Source organism: Oncorhynchus mykiss, chromosome 13 (assembly GCF_013265735.2).
Source record: "Oncorhynchus mykiss isolate Arlee chromosome 13, USDA_OmykA_1.1, whole genome shotgun sequence".
In the NCBI taxonomy this organism is placed as follows: Eukaryota; Metazoa; Chordata; class Actinopteri; order Salmoniformes; family Salmonidae; genus Oncorhynchus; species Oncorhynchus mykiss.
In genome coordinates, this window is record NC_048577.1 from 45296549 (window position 1) to 45315765 (window position 19217).

General features: G+C 41.4%; 1 protein-coding gene across 2 annotated transcripts in view; it reads right to left on the bottom strand.

The window, feature by feature from the left end:
* Positions 1-4184: 4184 nt before the first annotated feature.
* Positions 4185-19217, bottom strand: part of LOC110486542 (acyl-coenzyme A thioesterase 1) — a 32300-nt gene continuing 17267 nt past the window's right edge. The window contains exons 4-6 of one of the 2 annotated variants that reach the window (XM_021558230.2): positions 18664-18884; positions 6055-6133; positions 4185-5500 (exon numbers count right to left, since the gene is read on the bottom strand). In XM_021558230.2, the coding sequence (XP_021413905.2) occupies positions 5492-5500; positions 6055-6133; positions 18664-18884 (309 nt within the window). In that variant the 3' untranslated portion in view covers positions 4185-5491. Of the gene's footprint in view, positions 5501-6054; positions 6134-10521; positions 11032-18663; positions 18885-19217 lie in introns of those variants that run through there. The other variant, XM_021558231.2, reaches the window with a different exon arrangement.

Consider the following 19217-nt stretch of genomic DNA (forward strand, 5'->3'; position numbering starts at 1 on the left):
ACATGTAGTTTTGGAAACTAGTTTTAAGTCCCTGTCCCTACTAGTAGGATGACATGTAGTTTTGGAAACTAGTTTTAAGTCCCTGTCCCTACTAGTAGGATGAAATGTAGTTTTGGAAACTAGTTTTAAGTCCCTGTCCCTACTAGTAGGATGACATGTAGTTTTGGAAACTAGTTTTAAGTCCCTGTCCCTACTAGTAGGATGACATGTAGTTTTGGAAACTAGTTTTAAGTCCCTGTCCCTACTAGTAGGATGACATGTAGTTTTGGAAACTAGTTTTAAGTCCCTGTCCCTACTAGTAGGATGACATGTAGTTTTGGAAACTAGTTTTAAGTCCCTGTCCCTACTAGTAGGATGACATGTAGTTTTGGAAACTAGTTTTAAGTCCCTGTCCCTACTAGTAGGATGACATGTAGTTTTGGAAACTAGTTTTAAGTCCCTGTCCCTACTAGTAGGATGACATGTAGTTTTGGAAACTAGTTTTAAGTCCCTGTCCCTACTAGTAGGATGACATGTAGTTTTGGAAACTAGTTTTAAGTCCCTGTCCCTACTAGTAGGATGACATGTAGTTTTGGAAACTAGTTTTAAGTCCCTGTCCCTACTAGTAGGATGACATGTAGTTTTGGAAACTAGTTTTAAGTCCCTGTCCCTACTAGTAGGATGACATGTAGTTTTGGAAACTAGTTTTAAGTCCCTGTCCCTACTAGTAGGATGACGTAGTTTTGGAAACTAGTTTTAAGTCCCTGTCCCTACTAGTAGGATGACATGTAGTTTTGGAAACTAGTTTTAAGTCCCTGTCCCTACTAGTAGGATGACATGTAGTTTTGGAAACTAGTTTTAAGTCCCTGTCCCTACTAGTAGGATGACATGTAGTTTTGGAAACTAGTTTTAAGTCCCTGTCCCTACTAGTAGGATGACATGTAGTTTTGGAAACTAGTTTTAAGTCCCTGTCCCTACTAGTAGGATGACATGTAGTTTTGGAAACTAGTTTTAAGTCCCTGTCCCTACTAGTAGGATGACATGTAGTTTTGGAAACTAGTTTTAAGTCCCTGTCCCTACTAGTAGGATGACATGTAGTTTTGGAAACTAGTTTTAAGTCCCTGTCCCTACTAGTAGGATGACATGTAGTTTTGGAAACTAGTTTTAAGTCCCTGTCCCTACTAGTAGGATGACATGTAGTTTTGGAAACTAGTTTTAAGTCCCTGTCCCTACTAGTAGGATGACGTAGTTTTGGAAACTAGTTTTAAGTCCCTGTCCCTACTAGTAGGATGACATGTAGTTTTGGAAACTAGTTTTAAGTCCCTGTCCCTACTAGTAGGATGACATGTAGTTTTGGAAACTAGTTTTAAGTCCCTGTCCCTACTAGTAGGATGACATGTAGTTTTGGAAACTAGTTTTAAGTCCCTGTCCCTACTAGTAGGATGACATGTAGTTTTGGAAACTAGTTTTAAGTCCCTGTCCCTACTAGTAGGATGACATGTAGTTTTGGAAACTAGTTTTAAGTCCCTGTCCCTACTAGTAGGATGACATGTAGTTTTGGAAACTAGTTTTAAGTCCCTGTCCCTACTAGTGCAACACACAGATGTATTTGGATTGTGTTTTGTTCACCCTGCAGCTTTTTAGAACGACATTCTCTATTCTCAGTAACAGCCTGTTCATCGTCTATGGTCAATTCCTAGTATTCCTGGAACAGCCTGTTTTCTTTCCTTAAGTAAAAAAAAAAGAGAAGAAAAACATGAAATGTTGAAATGATCCTCTTTCTACGAAAGGTAAGAGAAGTGTAAACAACAGTAAAGTGAACAATGCCAGATGCTGTTATCACAGCCTAGTCATACCAGGATTACACATTTTATTTTTGGTATCCTGAGGCTTTGTAAATCAGGAATGTAATATGAAAGAATAGGCCTACAAGACTAAAGAAATACAGAGCACTGTTGTTCTACTCATCACTCAAATAGCACACTGTGGTAGGATGGTGTCATGTCCTAAATAATGCTCTACTACTCCAGGCTGCTGTCATGTCCTAAATGATGCTCTACTACTCCAGGCTGCTGTCGTGTCATAAATGATGCTCTACTACTCCAGGCTGCTGTCGTGTCATAAATTATGCTCTACTACTCCAGGCTGCTGTCATGTCCTAAATGATGCTCTACCACACCAGGCTGCTGTCATGTCCTAAATGATGCTCTACTACTCCAGGCTGCTGTCGTGTCCTAAATGATGCTCTACTACTCCAGGCTGCTGTCGTGTCCTATATGATGCTCTACTACTCCAGGCTGCTGTCGTGTCATAAATGATGCTCTACTACTCCAGGCTGCTGTCATGTCCTATATGATGCTCTACTACTCCAGGCTGCTGTCGTGTCCTAAATGATGCTCTACTACTCCAGGCTGCTGTCATGTCCTAAATGATGCTCTACTACTCCAGGCTGCTGTCATGTCCTAAATGATGCTCTACTACTCCAGGCTGCTGTCATGTCCTAAATGATGCTCTACTACTCCAGGCTGCTGTCATGTCCTAAATGATGCTCTACCACACCAGGCTGCTGTCATGTCCTAAATGATGCTCTACTACTCCAGGCTGCTGTCGTGTCATAAATGATGCTCTACTACTCCAGGCTGCTGTCGTGTCATAAATTATGCTCTACTACTCCAGGCTGCTGTCATGTCATAAATTATGCTCTACTACTCCAGGCTGCTGTCGTGTCATAAATTATGCTCTACTACTCCAGGCTGCTGTCATGTCCTAAATGATGCTCTACTACTCCAGGCTGCTGTCGTGTCATAAATGATGCTCTACTACTCCAGGCTGCTGTCGTGTCATAAATTATGCTCTACTACTCCAGGCTGCTGTCATGTCATAAATTATGCTCTACTACTCCAGGCTGCTGTCATGTCATAAATTATGCTCTACTACTCCAGGCTGCTGTCATGTCCTAAATGATGCTCTACTACTCCAGGCTGCTGTCGTGTCATAAATTATGCTCTACTACTCCAGGCTGCTGTCATGTCATAAATTATGCTCTACTACTCCAGGCTGCTGTCATGTCATAAATTATGCTCTACTACTCCAGGCTGCTGTCATGTCATAAATTATGCTCTACTACTCCAGGCTGCTGTCATGTCCTAAATGATGCTCTACTACTCCAGGCTGCTGTCATGTCCTAAATTATGCTCTACTACTCCAGGCTGCTGTCATGTCCTAAATAATGCTCTACTACTCCAGGCTGCTGTCATGTCCTAAATAATGCTCTACTACTCCAGGCTGCTGTCATGTCCTAAATGATGCTCTACCACACCAGGCTGCTGTCGTGTCCTATATGATGCTCTACTACTCCAGGCTGCTGTCGTGTCATAAATTATGCTCTACTACTCCAGGCTGCTGTCATGTCCTAAATAATGCTCTACTACTCCAGGCTGCTGTCATGTCCTAAATGATGCTCTACCACACCAGGCTGCTGTCGTGTCCTATATGATGCTCTACCACACCAGGCTGCTGTCATGTCCTAAATGATGCTCTACTACTCCAGGCTGCTGTCATGTCATAAATTATGCTCTACCACACCAGGCTGCTGTCATGTCATAAATTATGCTCTACCACACCAGGCTGCTGTCATGTCATAAATTATGCTCTACCACACCAGGCTGCTGTCGTGTCCTATATGATGCTCTAGCACACCAGGCTGCTGTCATGTCCTAAATGATAGTCTCTGGTGATGCTTACTGTTGACAAGTTGATGGTCGTACCACAGAGGATCTCTAGACACACACTAACTCATTCAGACACATTATACATACACATTCACAAAGACATCTCCACCATCTGGAGAAATTTAACATGTGGTTCAAACAGCCGGCAACAAACCACCACCCCAACGGGAACCCACAGATACCCCCCTGTGTCCTCTTCCCTGGTATATGCCATGCCTTAGCCAACATGTTCAGCCACCACTGTGTAACACTGATATTTTAACATTTATCAGTAATGCATGGTTGTATGCTACAGTATGTGTGATAGGCTATGTGTGAACGGACTCCAGATTCATATGGGAACATCTGTACAATTTATGGCTATAGTAACTGGAGATTACCACTCGCTCCCGGATGAGTGGAGGAGCGATCAATTACTCTGTTGGCCTGTGTGGGTATACTTTATAAACACTTCTGTGCTGTCTCAGAGAAGGCTGCTGGAATGACAGTCTACAGGCAGTGCAGGGCCATTGAAGCCAGATGAGAAAGAGTTTATTTGTGGTTTGGTAAAAAACAACTGTATGTCACAGTATGTGGACTTTATGTAAATTGAGGCAATCCAAGTAGAATAACAGAGACTTCAACACTTGTCTACATTGTCCTTTCAGATTGGTTTAAATCTCTTAATTTAATTTTAATTATGTCTGATTCCAATCTAAATACTGATTAAAAAATATGCTTACATGAGGTCAAAATGGTCATATAATCCACAGTCCCCAAATCAGATTAAATCATTATCATCTGAATGCATCCTGTTAGTTATCTTTAGTGAGTCATGATTCTGTTGTCCATAATGTTTACTAAGTCCTGAAATGTTTACTAAGTATTAAACCAAAGGACTGATCTCTGCCTCCCTGTGCCTCTGATCCAGCAGGGCGGAGATAGTGTGAAGATTAAAAGCTTATCCAATTAGCCACCCGCTGAGCCAATCAGGCCCATCTAAAGCCTGTGGTCACACTGGAGTGCTGCCGGACAGGCCCAGATCAGCTGGGTCAAACAGAGGAGAATGTCTCACGGCTGCCCATGCAGGGGGAACTACAATGTCTTAGAATGGGGGAGCCCTGTCTCCTCTCTTTCCTGGCTAATCTTCAATGAACACGCTGTTCCTCAAATAGTTCTTGAACAACGATATCAGAGGGGGAAAAAGCTTGGATTACTCGAGCATGAGTAACGTCACCACTGCACACAGAGACCCCACACTGTGCTTTTTAGACCACTGTTTAGGCTGACTTAAAACTGAGGGGTTCTGTGTGACGGATTTGTCTGTTCACTTTCAATTCTATGGGGATCAGTTTAAGATCCGGCTATGTTTTGTTGATCTAGATATTTCAGTGACGACATGGTGTCCTATTGTCCTACACCTCTTCTGTCTTTTTACACATCCATCTGCAGGAATTGCTGTGTTCTGACTGTCCTCAGGTTTTATCTTCTGGGCTGAATTGTCATTGTTGCATCCAACAATATGACTCAACAATATCAAACCTGTCTTTATTAAAATAAAGACAGGATAAATAGAGGACATGAGTCAATGGGCACTAAACTTGACACTCACAAAATCACAGTGAGACCATTGTGAGAAGGTCCCTGACACATTACGACCAATCATACGTGTCTCTACCTAGTCCTCTTCGTCCCGGGTGGGACATAAAGCCGCAACAATCTTCTTCTGTCTTTGACCACAGTCCCATGTCAGTCATAACAAGCAGGGAGCTCATTCATCAGGATTTGTGCTGACACTGTGGTCACAAAATCTGCATAATGAAAAACAATTCAGTGAACCTATCGTTTCCTTTAAAACACTGCCCTCTGCAGGAAATGAGGGTTAAACAGAAATCATGACAGTTCGGCATTTGGCAGAAAAGGTCCTTCAGGCTATTGTGCATATGGAGGTCCGTATTAGGCTATACCAAATACTTCATCTTTGGTGTGAGGCATTCTAAAGAGGGAGTGATTCTTGTATCTTCAATGTTCTTCGTATTTCTCCTGACGATGCGGGTCTAGAGGTCAAATGCATCTTTTCACTAAATACGCTCTTTCATTAGGGTGCCAAAGGTCATAGGATTATGACTTCTCCCCCTCATTTGTCATCATGGCAAAGACAAGCCTGCACTCCAGCTCACATGGTCATGAATGGGTGTCTTCCACACAGCTGGGTGGTCTGAGCGGATGTGACCCCAATAAAGACCCCTACACTGAACGGTGGCTGCCCTTGCATGACCCTCACTTTTGTTGAGGCTTCAAGGGGTAGTGAGTCACAACACATTATGCAAAAAAGGACAGCTATGAAGTCAGCCAATGTACCCACCTGCTTCATTCTTGTTCTTGGAGGAGCCATGGAAGGAGAAGCAGAGGAGAGTGTGCTTGCCTGGATGGTGGAGCGTAATCTAAAGCACAATAGAAATTAAATATAATATTGTTAGAGGTTCTGACAAACTTATCACACAATTCACGTTGCAGCATGAGTCATTGGACAAAATCGAGTTGACATTGTAGTCTCTCCCTCAACGGGGTCAAATATGGGTCAAATGTTTTGTCTGTGCATGCACAGAGGCTCCTGGGCCAAGCGTTGCTACCTCGATGGCTATGAAAAAAGTTTAGAAGGAAATCAGTGTCGAAGCTAAAAAAGTGAGTGCTTCGTTTACCAGTAGGTTGGATGTACACAAAATGTTTCACTTATTGATCTTGAACTTATTGCCCTATATTGCTTTAAGTAACATTTTCTAAACCCAGAGGGCCAACATAACAAGACTTCCGGGAACACTTACCAAGCAGACTCGGCACACCAGACCGGGTTTGAGAAGTCAATGAGAGAAGTGAAATATATTCCTAGTTGTTCATTTTTTAAGTCTAAAGGCACAACCTAGACTTGAGGCCAATGTCTTAAAGGAAAATTCAACCCCAAACGAACGTTTTGTATTTGTTTCATTAGTCCATTGCTGATATACAGTGGTAAGAGAAATAATGTGAACTCTTTGGAATTAACTGGACTTCTGCATCAATTGTTCATAAAATGTGATCTGATCTTCATCTAAGTCACAACAATAGACAAACATAGTCTGCTTAAACTAATAACACAAAAACAATTATAAATGTTCATGTCTTTATTTAACACACTGTGTAAACATTCACAGTGCAGGGTGGGAAAAGTATGTGAACCCTTGGATATAATAACTGGTTGACCCTCCTTTGGCAGCAATAACCTCAACCAAACGTTTTCTGTTGTGGCAGATCAGACCTGCAGAAAGGTCAGGAGGAATTTTGAACCATTCCTCTTTACAAAGCCGTTTCTGTTCAGCAATATTCTTGGGATGTCTGGTGTGAACTGCTCTCTTGAGGTCATGCCACAGCATGTCAATCAGGTTGAGGTCAAGACTCTGACATTGCCACTCCAGAAGGCATATTTTCTTCTGTTGAAGCCATTCTGTTGATGATTTGCTTCTGTGTTTTGGGTCGTTGTCCTGTTGCATCACCCAACTTCTGTTGAGCTTCAATTGGCGGACAGATAGCCTTACATTCTCCTGCAAAATGTCTTGATAAACTTGGGAATTAATTTTTCCGTTGATGAGAGCAAGCTGTCCAGGCCCTGAGGAAGCAATGCAGCTCCAAACCATGATGCTCACTTCACCATACTTTACAGTTGGGATGAAGTTTTGATGGTGTGCTCTGCCTTTTTTTCTCCACAGTGTTGCGTGTTCCTTACAAATAACTCAACTTTAGTTGTATCTGTCTACAGAATATTTTGCCAGTAGCGCTGTGGAACATCCAGATGCTCTTTTGCGAACTTCAGATGTGCAGCAATGTTTTTTTTTTTGGACAGTAGTGGCTTCTTCCGTGTTCTCCCATGAACACCATTATTGTTTAGTGTTTTACAAATCGTAGACTCATCAGCAGAGATGTTAGCATGTTCCAGAGATTTCTGTAAGTCTTTAGCTGACACTCTAGGATTCTTCTTAACCTCATTGAGCATTCTGCACTGTGCTCTTGCAGTCATCGTTGCAGGACCGCCACTCCTAGGGAGAGTTGCAACAGTGCTGAACTTTCTCCATTTATAAACACTTTGTCTTACCATGGACTGATGAACATCAAGGCTCTTAGAGATACTTTTGTAACCCTTGCCAGCTTTATACAAGTCAATAATTCTTAATCTTAGGTCTTCTGAGATCTGTTTTGTTCGAGGCATGGTTCACATCAAGGCAATGCTTCTTGTGAAATGCAAACTCAAATTTAGGGAGTGTTTTGATAGGGAAAGGCAGCTCTAACCAACATCTCCAATCTCGTCTCATTGATTGGACTCCAGGTCAGTTGACTCCTAACTCCAATTAGCTTTTGGAGATGTTATTAGTCTAGGGGCTCACATACTTTTCCCAACCTACACTGTGAATGTTTAAATTATGTATTTTTCTTGTCTAAGTTTAATACAATTATTTGTGTGCTATTAGTTAAGCAGACTGTGTTTGTCTGTTGTTGTGACTTAGATGAAGATCACATTTTCTGACCAATTTATGCAGAAATCCAGATAATTCCAAAGGGTTCACAAACTTTTTCTTGCCAACTGTAACTTGTCAACTGTAAGTGCTGTTATTTTGAAGTGAAAACATCTAGGAGCAACAACGGCTCAGCCACAAAGTGGTAGGCCACACAAGCTCACAGAACGGGACTGCAAAATGATGAAGCATGTAGCCCATAAAAATAGTCTGTCCTCGGTTGCAACACTCACTACCGAGTTCCAAACTGCCTCTGGAAGCAACGTCAGCACAAGACCTGTTCGTCGGGAGGTTCATGAAATGGGTTTCCATGGCCGAGCAGCCGCACACAAGCCTAAGATCTCCATGCGCAATGCCAAGCATCGGCTGGAGTGGTGTAAAGCTTGCCATCATTGGACTTATGGAACAGTGGAAATGCGTTCTCTGAAGTGATGAATCACGCTTCAGCATCTTGGAGTCCGATGGATGAATCTGTGTTTGGCGGATGCCAGGAGAATGCTACCTACCCGAATGCATAGTGCCAACTCTAAAGTTTGGTGGGGGAGGAATAATGGTTTGGGGCTGTTTTTCATGGTTTGGGCTAGGCCCCTTAGATCCAGTGAAGGGAAATCTTAACACTACAGCATACATTCTAGACAATTCTATGCTTCCAACTCTGTGGCAACAGTTTTGGGAAGGCCCTTTCCTGTTTCAGCATGACAATGCCCCTGCGCACAAAGCGAGGTTCATGTAGAAATGTTTTGTTGAGATAGGTGTGGAAGAACTTGACTGGCCTGAAATTTAACTGACCTCAAAATGATACATTATTTTAAAATAATGAACGACCTTAGATTTCAGCATTTGTGGCCTCCATTTCAGAAAATCCTAATTTACCTCAAATGTCTCAATGCTCATACCATCATTGGTGTTACTACTCCTACTGGTTGCACAAAGTTAAAATAATGGTAAAAAAATATTTAAAGTCATAAAGCTACCATATTAGTTGATTTAGAATGGGAAGATCTCGTCTAAAAAAAAAGAAGTTTTCCCAAAACGACATGCCCAAATGCCAACATAAAACGAGTCAGCAGCTAGCCATCAAAACCATTTTCAGTTGATGCAATAATTCTCAGTCAAACACATTCCCCAAAATACGCTGCGTGTCTTTTGTTTACCAGGTCATGTAATCTTTGGTGTAAAAGTCAACTCTAACAGAGAGCACCTTATCTATCCACTGGGCTGCAATATCATCTTCAAAAGAAACAGGAGTTAATGCATGGCCACACCAACAACGTCTCCTGTGTCACTGTGTCCCAAGGTGGAAAGTATGTTGCCTCATGGTCAGGTCACTTTCATGGGCTTCAAGGTAATGGACTAATGCAAAGATGAAAGAAAAATGGATGGGCAGAAACTGTGATAAAAGATAATTAGCTGGTCTTCATCATTCTTTGAACAAGATGTTATAATATGGGACTTTGCCAAGAGAGGAGCTGCTCACCTGCAGCTCCACAAAGCCTAAGTGGAAGGTTGGCCTTCTCCCCTCAATGTCAAGTACCTGGTGACTCTTGGGAGTCACGATGATGGCAGATTTTGTCAAACTTTGTGAAAAATACTGACATTTGACTCAGATCCTCTGTTATAATATAATAGTTACTAATAGGTTTATTCATACATTTTAACTGAATAACTGTGTGTGTCTTTAATTTCCAGATAGTGGGGTGTAAAATAGAAAACAGAGAAGCCATTTGTGGAAGCCCGGCCTCAGCCCACAGTGGTGGTCACTGCCTTACTCTGCAATACTCCAACACAAGTGACAGCATCTTCGTATAGGCAGAACAGTATGTATATCTAAACAGAGCTATTTTTGTATAATTTTGGCTTGGCACACCTTCTAATGAAATGTCACAGCTATGGGCCTATAAGGATCTGGATCTTCTCGTAGCGACACTCTCCGCATTTAGGAACTTGATCTTCCCCACAAGATTACACACACACACACACAATGTCAGACAGGGCAGCTGAAAACAATTGTGAAATGCATTTGGGTAATTATAACATTAGAACACATGGCTATACACAGGGCTCTATGCTGACCTTTCATACAAGGAGTACGTGTGCACCGAAGTTGAAAAATGTAGGCACACACAAAGAAATTAAGTCGCACTGTAGAGCCCTGATACATTTAAACACGTGAATAGTATGACTCTTTGTGAGAGCGTCATTTCCTCAGCATACTGCAGGAAGTCTTGCAGCCCTAATAACGTGTTACTTCTTGGTAGAGATCCCCGAGGAAGGCAGCTATTTCTACTGTGGCACAAGTGGAGATATCCTGAAAGTCAGTTTCAAGACCAAGCTTCTTAATGGGCCGTGGCCCAGTGAAACAGAAGTTCAGCAAGGTGGCTTCAAAAAAGGAACACAGTTGGAGGAGTTTAATATCTGGCTTAGTTAGACTGCAGTACAAACCTCAGAACTCAGCATGCATTTCCCCTTGTTGTCTACATGGGGTGAACACAATCTGTGATGAAGACAGGCAACATATTGTCGGCTCAGGAGATGGCACGTTCCCTCTGTTCAGGAGCCTCATCCAACTTCAAACACATCAAGTGAGTCAAGTGTCTGGAATGGAGGTCTTTATTCACTTTTATAGTTCTCTCACTTCAGTAATCCTGTGTGCATCTTCTAAAAGCATCTAATACACCACTGTACTACTCAATGAATACTACCTGTATGTGTATTCTTTGGTTTCTACACTCTTTGGCAGGAAGTTTCAGCAGGAGGTGTGACATCCATAGCGCCCCGTTGTGATGGTCACCAGTTCTCTGTGGGCACAGAGACAACACAGATCTACTGTTTCAACTATACTGACTTCAAAGAGGAGTTCATCACATGATCACCACCAGCCAGTGGTGTGAACACAGTGCTGTGAACAATGTGGACCTTCTTTGGCAAATGCCACAACAGGCTAAAAGATCACGGCATCACATTCCATGTGTGCAGGGTCAGTCCCCTACTGAATGCAAATAGGAAACTGTTTCTGCTTGACTGGCTGTTCATTTTGAAGCCAATTGACACCAGTAGAGGGGGCTATACAATAATTTAGTAACCTGGTATATTTCTGTTAAGTATTATGTTTCCCAATAGATGGCAGTATCGACTCAATACAGGGTTTGCTTTATGCTATCCTTTCAAATGTATGCCATATAACCGTGCTCTGAAAAGCCTCCGGTAATATACGCCAGGTGCATTCCGGTAATGTTATTCTAACTTACAATTCAATTCTAAAACGTACTTGTGAGGTCAGGTGCCAACAATCTACGCAAGATACTACATCCTCCAAAGTTTATCATAGTCATGGTCAATAGCTAGATCGATTCATTATGGACTGATAAGTGCTTTACCTTATATGTGCTTTACCCACCTATGTTGTATATCTAACAGTGGCTCATCTGAGCTCTTTGCCACGTTCTGAGAATGACATCTAGACATGGCATATGGAAACCTCTAAAGAAGTGCTACATATCACTGTGCCCAACATGACCTGGCTGCAACGCTGTGGAATTCATGATTGGCGGAAGGAGCATCATCAGTGGTGGATTTCCCATTCCATTTCTTAGCAGCAGAAACTCAGGGGCTTTCTATTATCAGCCGCGTCTGCTGTCTGGAAATGTAAATACATTCCTCTGTTCACTCCTCTGGTGGTGATTTAGTTGGGCAACAACAGTTGCCATTTTTAACTCGGATGAAAGAAAAACAACACTTTTTGTCACACATTCATGTTTGTATTTCTCCCAGTCATTGACTTTTTGTGTTGTTTTCTTTCAGCCTGGAAAGAGGCTGCAGGGGAGGGAGAAGAAGATAAAGCACCATGGAGATAAAGATAAACAACAATGATGGAGATAAAGCACCATGGACATAAAGATAAACAACAATGATGGAGATAAAGAACCATGAGCATTACAAAGTACAAATATGGTTGCCGTTGATAATGGCAAACCCTGGCCATGACCCCACTTTCCGAGGGTGTCTAAAGGAGGGTTGGGATATGCGAAAATACACATTTCCAATTCACACATGCATATTAATACACACTTGTACATGCATTAAATAGGACAATAAGCACCCACCAAATTATTTTATTATCGATACCTTTATGCCGTAGAAGGTAATTAGTGGGCATGAAACCACTGCACTGTGTTAGGGCCTACCAGATAAACAACGCTTTCAAAAACCACAAGCCTTGGCTCATGTTTATTCATAACAAAATCTGGTTACAATGCTATTGATATGAAGAAAGGACTGATAGTTTAACAAATATAATCAAATACTAACAGTGAAACAGTGAAATAGTGAAACAAATAGAAACAACAGATATACTCTGGTTAGAAGTGTCTGCTACTACCCTGAGGAGTACCAGATCATCACTAGTGACACAGAAAGAAAAGGTACACCCACCACAACAGTAGGATATAGAAGAGCATTTACTGAGGTCAGACTCATTTGTGCCACAGACTAAAGTAGAGGGAGAATTCAACTCTGATTGGGTTAATGACTACCATAGTATCTATTTACAGTTATTACCATGAGTTTTGAAACACAATGGATGATTGATCGCACAGTGAGTGAGTTGTGTGTGAGCGCCATCTCCTTGCCACGGGTCATATTTTAGCGCCAGATGTCATAGTAGCGTAATGCAATGACAATGCATTGTATTCTCTGCGAAGGGATTGTTTGTTCCTAAAGCAGACGGCATAGCTATGACTCAGGCAACCAGATGGTCTCTGTCACCCACTTTATCTAGGATGATGTTTACTTCTTCACAGAAAACCACATTGGAAAAGTCTCTCTCCATGTTTAGCTTTTTTTAAATGTATTTCACTGCTTTACCAGAGCAAGCCATAGAGTAGCACACTAACATCATCTATTTTTGTTATTTGAGGTATTCCACAGAGATTATTTCCCTTGGGGGTTGATAATCAGAGTTCTTCATGAATACAGTCCATAATGTATTAATGACATTGGGTACATAATGCTGGTTTAACAGAAACCTATATTACAAGTATCAAAGCTGACCTTACAGTACCAGTAAATCAAACTGCAACACTTTTAAAGAACCACTTTGCCATTTCTTTTTAACTGAGGGGGAGTGTTCTGTGTATACATAGAATATACTTTTTGCTAGCATAATTTCTTTACATCAAAGGACTAGGTATGTCTACACTCTACAGTACTGGAGCATGTGTTTTTTCATGAAAAGTTGAGGCACAATCACATAGGATGAACAACCCCCCCCCCCCCCCCCCCCCTCTTTCTGAGCACATTGTGTAATTTTGCAATGACAGAAAAAATAGAAAGGCACCTGCGTTTTAAAAGGGACATGTGTTATTTGTGGTCTAAATCGAACTTCAAGTAACAATTGCAACAGGAGGCCAAAGCTGGAAGGAGACAGCTGCCAACCCCAGAGATGATTATTGCTTACTCACACACAAATATAGGTTAACTGCATGTTACTATTTGATAGACGGTAGCGGCGGCCATTTGCATACTGTGAAGTACTCATTAGGATAAAGTCAAAGCCTTAGGTCAAAATACCCCCAAATTATTTACCAGCCAATAAATTCTGGTGTGCACGATACATCTGCTTATAATGTTAAAAACAGGAGGAGAGATTGACACAAATTTGTTTTTATTATTCATTATTCAAACTTTTTAATTGTCATTGTCAAAGACTCGCTGCATACTATAATCCTGGTTGAAAAATAATGAGCATGTGCTTTTGGAAACTGTTGGATGGATTATTATGAAATCTTATTTCATAGTGTCACTTTTCTATAAATGTTACCATATTTTATTTCATAATGACACATTGTATTTCCCAATTTATTTTTCATTATAACGTTTATCACTTGATTAATGGCGCTGTATGACATGGTCCATTCCATCATTTCATGGTCTTGTTCAAAATAAAAGGGATATTTAAATCAAGGCAAGTGGGTGGTCTTTAGCCACTGATTGGCTAATCCTCTACTTTACCCTGTGAATTTGACCTAACATTATAACGGAAAGCACAAGACATTTATTTACACTGTAGTAGCATAAGCAACTAATGATAGCATTTCAGTGAACAACTATCCCAGAATAGAAATATTTCACACAAATAACAGAATCTCTCTCTCCTCAGTACCCGTTAGTGTTTGTGAATTAAGATGACACCTACCTAGGGTTGCAAAGGGTCGGGAATTTTCCATGGGAAGTTAAGCCCGAGAATTTGGGGAATTTAGCTTAAATTCATCAAAAAAAGTTAGCTTATAACAGTTAACTTTTTTGTGGGATACACATAAGGCAATTCTAGGTCTTGTGGCATATATTGGATAACCTATCCCCAATTCAATGGAATTGCAACCCTCTGCATGCTCAGTGATTTCTTCCATTACAGGTGCAGTGCACACTTCCATCACATGTACAGCTGATTCTCAAGATCTTGCACACTTCTAAACAGCCTTCTGTACATTTGCAAATACTGTGACAAATCATATTTGAAGAATGCAACAAAGATGCAGAATCATCTGGCCAAGTGCATAAAGTTCCCTCAGCACTCACAACAAGCAACCTCTGACAAAAGTACCTCTACTTCTATTCGAGGTGAAACTTATGAATCAGACACCTTATCGATAGCAACAGCTCATGGTCCTCCTGGAATCAGAAGTTTGACTCAATGTACTGATGAATGTCTTGCTCGAGCTGTGTATGCAACTGGTTCACCTCTGATGCTCACAGGCAATGTGTATTGGAAGAGATTTCTGAATGTTCTTCACCCAGCATACACCCCTCCAACCAGACATGCTTTATCTACTCATTTGCTGGATGCACAGTTCAACAGAGTTCAAATGAAGGTCAAGCAAATCATAGAGAAAGCAGACTGTATTGCAATCATCTCTGATGGGTGGTCGAATGTTCGTGGGAAAGGAATAATTAACATCATCTCCACCCCTCAACCAGTATCCTACAAGAGCACAGACACACAGGACAACAGACACAACAGTCTCTACATTGCAGATGAGCTGAAGGCAGTCAATGACCTTGGACCACAGGAGGTATTTCCACTGGTGACAGACAATGCTGGGAACATGAAGGCTGCTTGGTCTAAAGTGGAGGAGTCCTAACCTCACATCACACCCATTGGCTGTGCTGCTCATGCATTGAATCTGCTCCTCAAGGACATCATGGCACTGAAAACAACAGAAACTCTACAAAAGTGCCAAGGAAATAGTTAGGCATGTGAAAGGTCATCAAGTTATAGCAGGAATCTACCACACAAACGAAAGTGAGAAGAATAAGAGCACAACATTGAAGCTGTAATGCAACACCCATTGGGGTGGTGTTGTCATCACGTTTAACATTCTCCTGGAGGGAGAATATCTGTCCATATCTGCCGATATGGACAGCCCGATCAAGAGGATCCTCCTGGATGAAACCTATAGCAGTAGCCATTGCACGGATTGAGGGAGACAATGCCATCCTGTCTGATGTTCAGGCTGCTTGCAGATGTAAGAGAACAAATCCATACTGCTCTGCCCACTTCACTGTTGCTCCAAGCAGAGGAAACTGCAGTTATGCCTGAAGCCCACACATGCCGCAGCATACATGTTGGACCCCAAGTATGCTGGCAAGAGTATCCTGTCTGGTGCAGAGATCAACAAGGCCTATGGTGCCATCACTACCGTATCTCGCCACCTTGGCCTGGATGAGGGCAAGGTTCTTGGCAGACTGGCGAAGCACACATCCAAGCAAGGGATTTGGGATGGAGATGCAATATGGCAGTCGTGCCAACATATCTCATCAGCCACCTGGTGGAAGGGACTTTGTGGATCTGAGGCACTTTCCCCTGTTGCCTCCATCATCCTCCAAATCCCACCAACATCAGCCGTCTCAGAGCGCAACTGGTCCTTGTTTGGGAACACACACCAAAGCACGCAACAGGCTGACCAATGCAAGGATTGAAAAATTGGTGGCCATCTGGACAAATTTGAGCCTGACAACGAGCTATCCTCAACATGGTTGGAAAGCCCTCAGAGTCTTATGTTCAAGTGGTGGACACTGAGGAGGTCGAGGGAGAAGACATGGAGGCATGAGAGGAAGACAACCAAAGCTTTAGCTTTTAGACTATCATTTTACAGATGTATGTTGAAAACATTTTTGGGAGATGCTATGGATCATTGGGGATAATTCAACATTTATTTTGTTGTTCAGTGAAATCATTCCATGTGAAGAGTCAACTCAATTAATTAAAGTTCAATTTCTAACTAAAATGTTTTTGTTTTTTTATTTCTATTGGAAGGATTTAATCATTTGCAATTATGTCTACTTATGATAAGATAAAAGGTTTGTTTATGTCTCCATATGATATGGTAAATATAATCCAATGCAAAAAAACATCTACATTTAAAATGGTATTAATATCAATTTGCATTTATTTTCGTTATTCCCATATATTCCGTTAATTCCCACGGAATGTTTCCACCTCTGAAAATTCCCCAAAATGTGCAACCCTACACCTACTGCAATAACTATCATTATTGCTTGGGGGTTAGTGCCATCCGGGGTCCTTGGGACGTTCCTACCCTTACCTAACCCTAACCTTTAAGACTCCCGCATACTAGGTTTGGTTTGTTCCTAGCAGAACTCTGTAAAGCAAAGCGAATGTTTGTGCCTCGCATACTCCTTTAAAATAAACTAGAAAAAACTGCAATATTACTGTTTGTCCCTCTTGAGAAGCGGTAACAAAAACATATGTAATTAATTTTGACGCCCACGGATCAATTTCCAAAATAGATTCCCAGAATCAGGAGGGAATAAGCAGGAAATCCAGAATCCTCCAACCAGGATATCTGTAAAACCAGTTTTTTAAAAGTTTTTCTTAGTTAGTCTTGCCAGCTAAGTAAACTTGTAGTAATCATGGCTGAATAACACAGGGCTCCATTGATTTTGTTAGTCACTAGCAGGGACAGAGTACCGAACAGCCATAGCATATGATAGCAATTTGTGTAGAATTGAAAGAAATTAGCGTTAAAACCGCACATTTTTCTCTCAGCACCATGGCAAAATGTTGTGCCCCAAATGCGGTAGTCCGGTCCTGCTCAATAGTGCTGAGCGATTAACCAATTTTTTTCTATCCTTCTTCGGTTATTAAGTCAAATGAAAGTTAGAGGGGGAAAAAGTATGTCTACAGTGAAAATCTTACAAGGGGAATGTCCTCTGTGTGACCAAGTTTTAATATTGCAGTAGACAAAGATTAGAAGAACGTTGGCACGTCCAAATGCAGGCTCCTGTGCAATTAGTGTAGCCCTATTTATTAATCTAAACCAGCTCTTGAAATATGTAAAACGTGTTTTGTATTATTCTGTTGACATTTTCATTTTAAGTCCGATCTTTGTGTGCTTCGTATTTCGTTTAAAATAGGTTCAAAAGTGGGCCTGTTGTAAAATACATATTATTAGCCTATTGCTGTCATTCGTTGGGTACGGTAGGCACTAGCGTTTGCTGGTAATTGCTTCACAAGTGTGTTAAAATTCTGTTAAATTTTGTATTTATTTTTTTAATTGCCAAATGATATGTATAACTAACTATATAACTGTATAATGGTTTGTTTACCGCAATATAATAATCTGCTCATATTTTCTCTACAAACAATGACTTGACTTTTGATATTTCCCTAATAAAGTTTAGAAACTTTTGTTAAAGTTTGGTGCAGCTATTAGGCCTATTAAACTGGCTGCTGCAGGACAATGAAAGCAGTGCGCACCGACGCTCCAACCGACTCTGAAAGTTGAAGTTCATGTGAGGAAGAAAATTTTAGGCCTACCAGAGTTAATCATTATATTGTTTATAAGAGTATCTTTATAAAAAATATTCTGATTGAAAATGAATGAATAAGCCTCCTTCTGTACACCTATATCTTGCAGACGCTGTAACCATCTGACAAATGCATGGAGGTGTCGCATCATGCCGCTGGCATTTATTTTATGTTTTATATTCATATCATACGGTGGACGTCTAAGCCTATAGGCATATGCACGCAATGCCCTGATGCATTTAGTGCTCAAATCTCCGACAGCTGAACCGTGAGGTGTACAATTGTTTTAGGAAAGTAAAACCCAATAAAACAATAGGCCATACATGTTTGCTTATGCTACACATCTAAAACACTGAAGTGTTTTTGTATTTTGTTATAGGCTGTTCAGGACAATTCAAATGTGGCTCATTTGGCCAATAGGCTATCCAATGTTTATTGATGGCACTGCCTCGCCAGGTGGGCAGTTTCTTTCCCCCTCTCTTTGTAGTCGAATCTGAATGCATACGAATGTCCAGTACATTTCTAAAATGTCTGGTAAATTAAAATCTTCCCGGTTATGTTGTCCGGTGCCAAATGTTCCTAACGGAAACCCTCGTCTTACCCTCTAGTATTTAACGTAGCTTTTTCGCCAGTGTTGTTCCCCTTCAGGTGTTTCCTGAAGAAATCCTGGACCCTCCTCCACAGGTCCAGCTGAGCCTGATGGTGGGCTTTAGCCTCTCCCCCAAACACCACCACTTGACCAACCGCGGGATGGAAGCCAGACGGGCAGTGGGGCATGTAGGGTACTTCCAGAAAATGCCCCGCCCTGGGGTACATCACCACCTGGTGGTGAAATGACAAGAGGACAGAACATCAACCAACGCCAAGTCAAGGTGCAGTCAAAAGCATTTAAGAAAAGACGTACACAACAACGAGCTGTTTCTGAAACAGCACAGTTTAAAAATAATATGGCAAATAGAAACAACTGGAAGCCCTACAAAGATCAATGGGATGGGTTGAGGGTAGCTGAAGGATGGGTCGAAAAACAAACAAAAGATAACTATTGTAAAAATATACTGTGTCTGTATATATGTATATAGTACAGTACCAGTCAGAAGTTTGGACTGTGAGAGCAAAATGCAAGATTGTTATAATGCTGTACCTGCAGCAAATGGT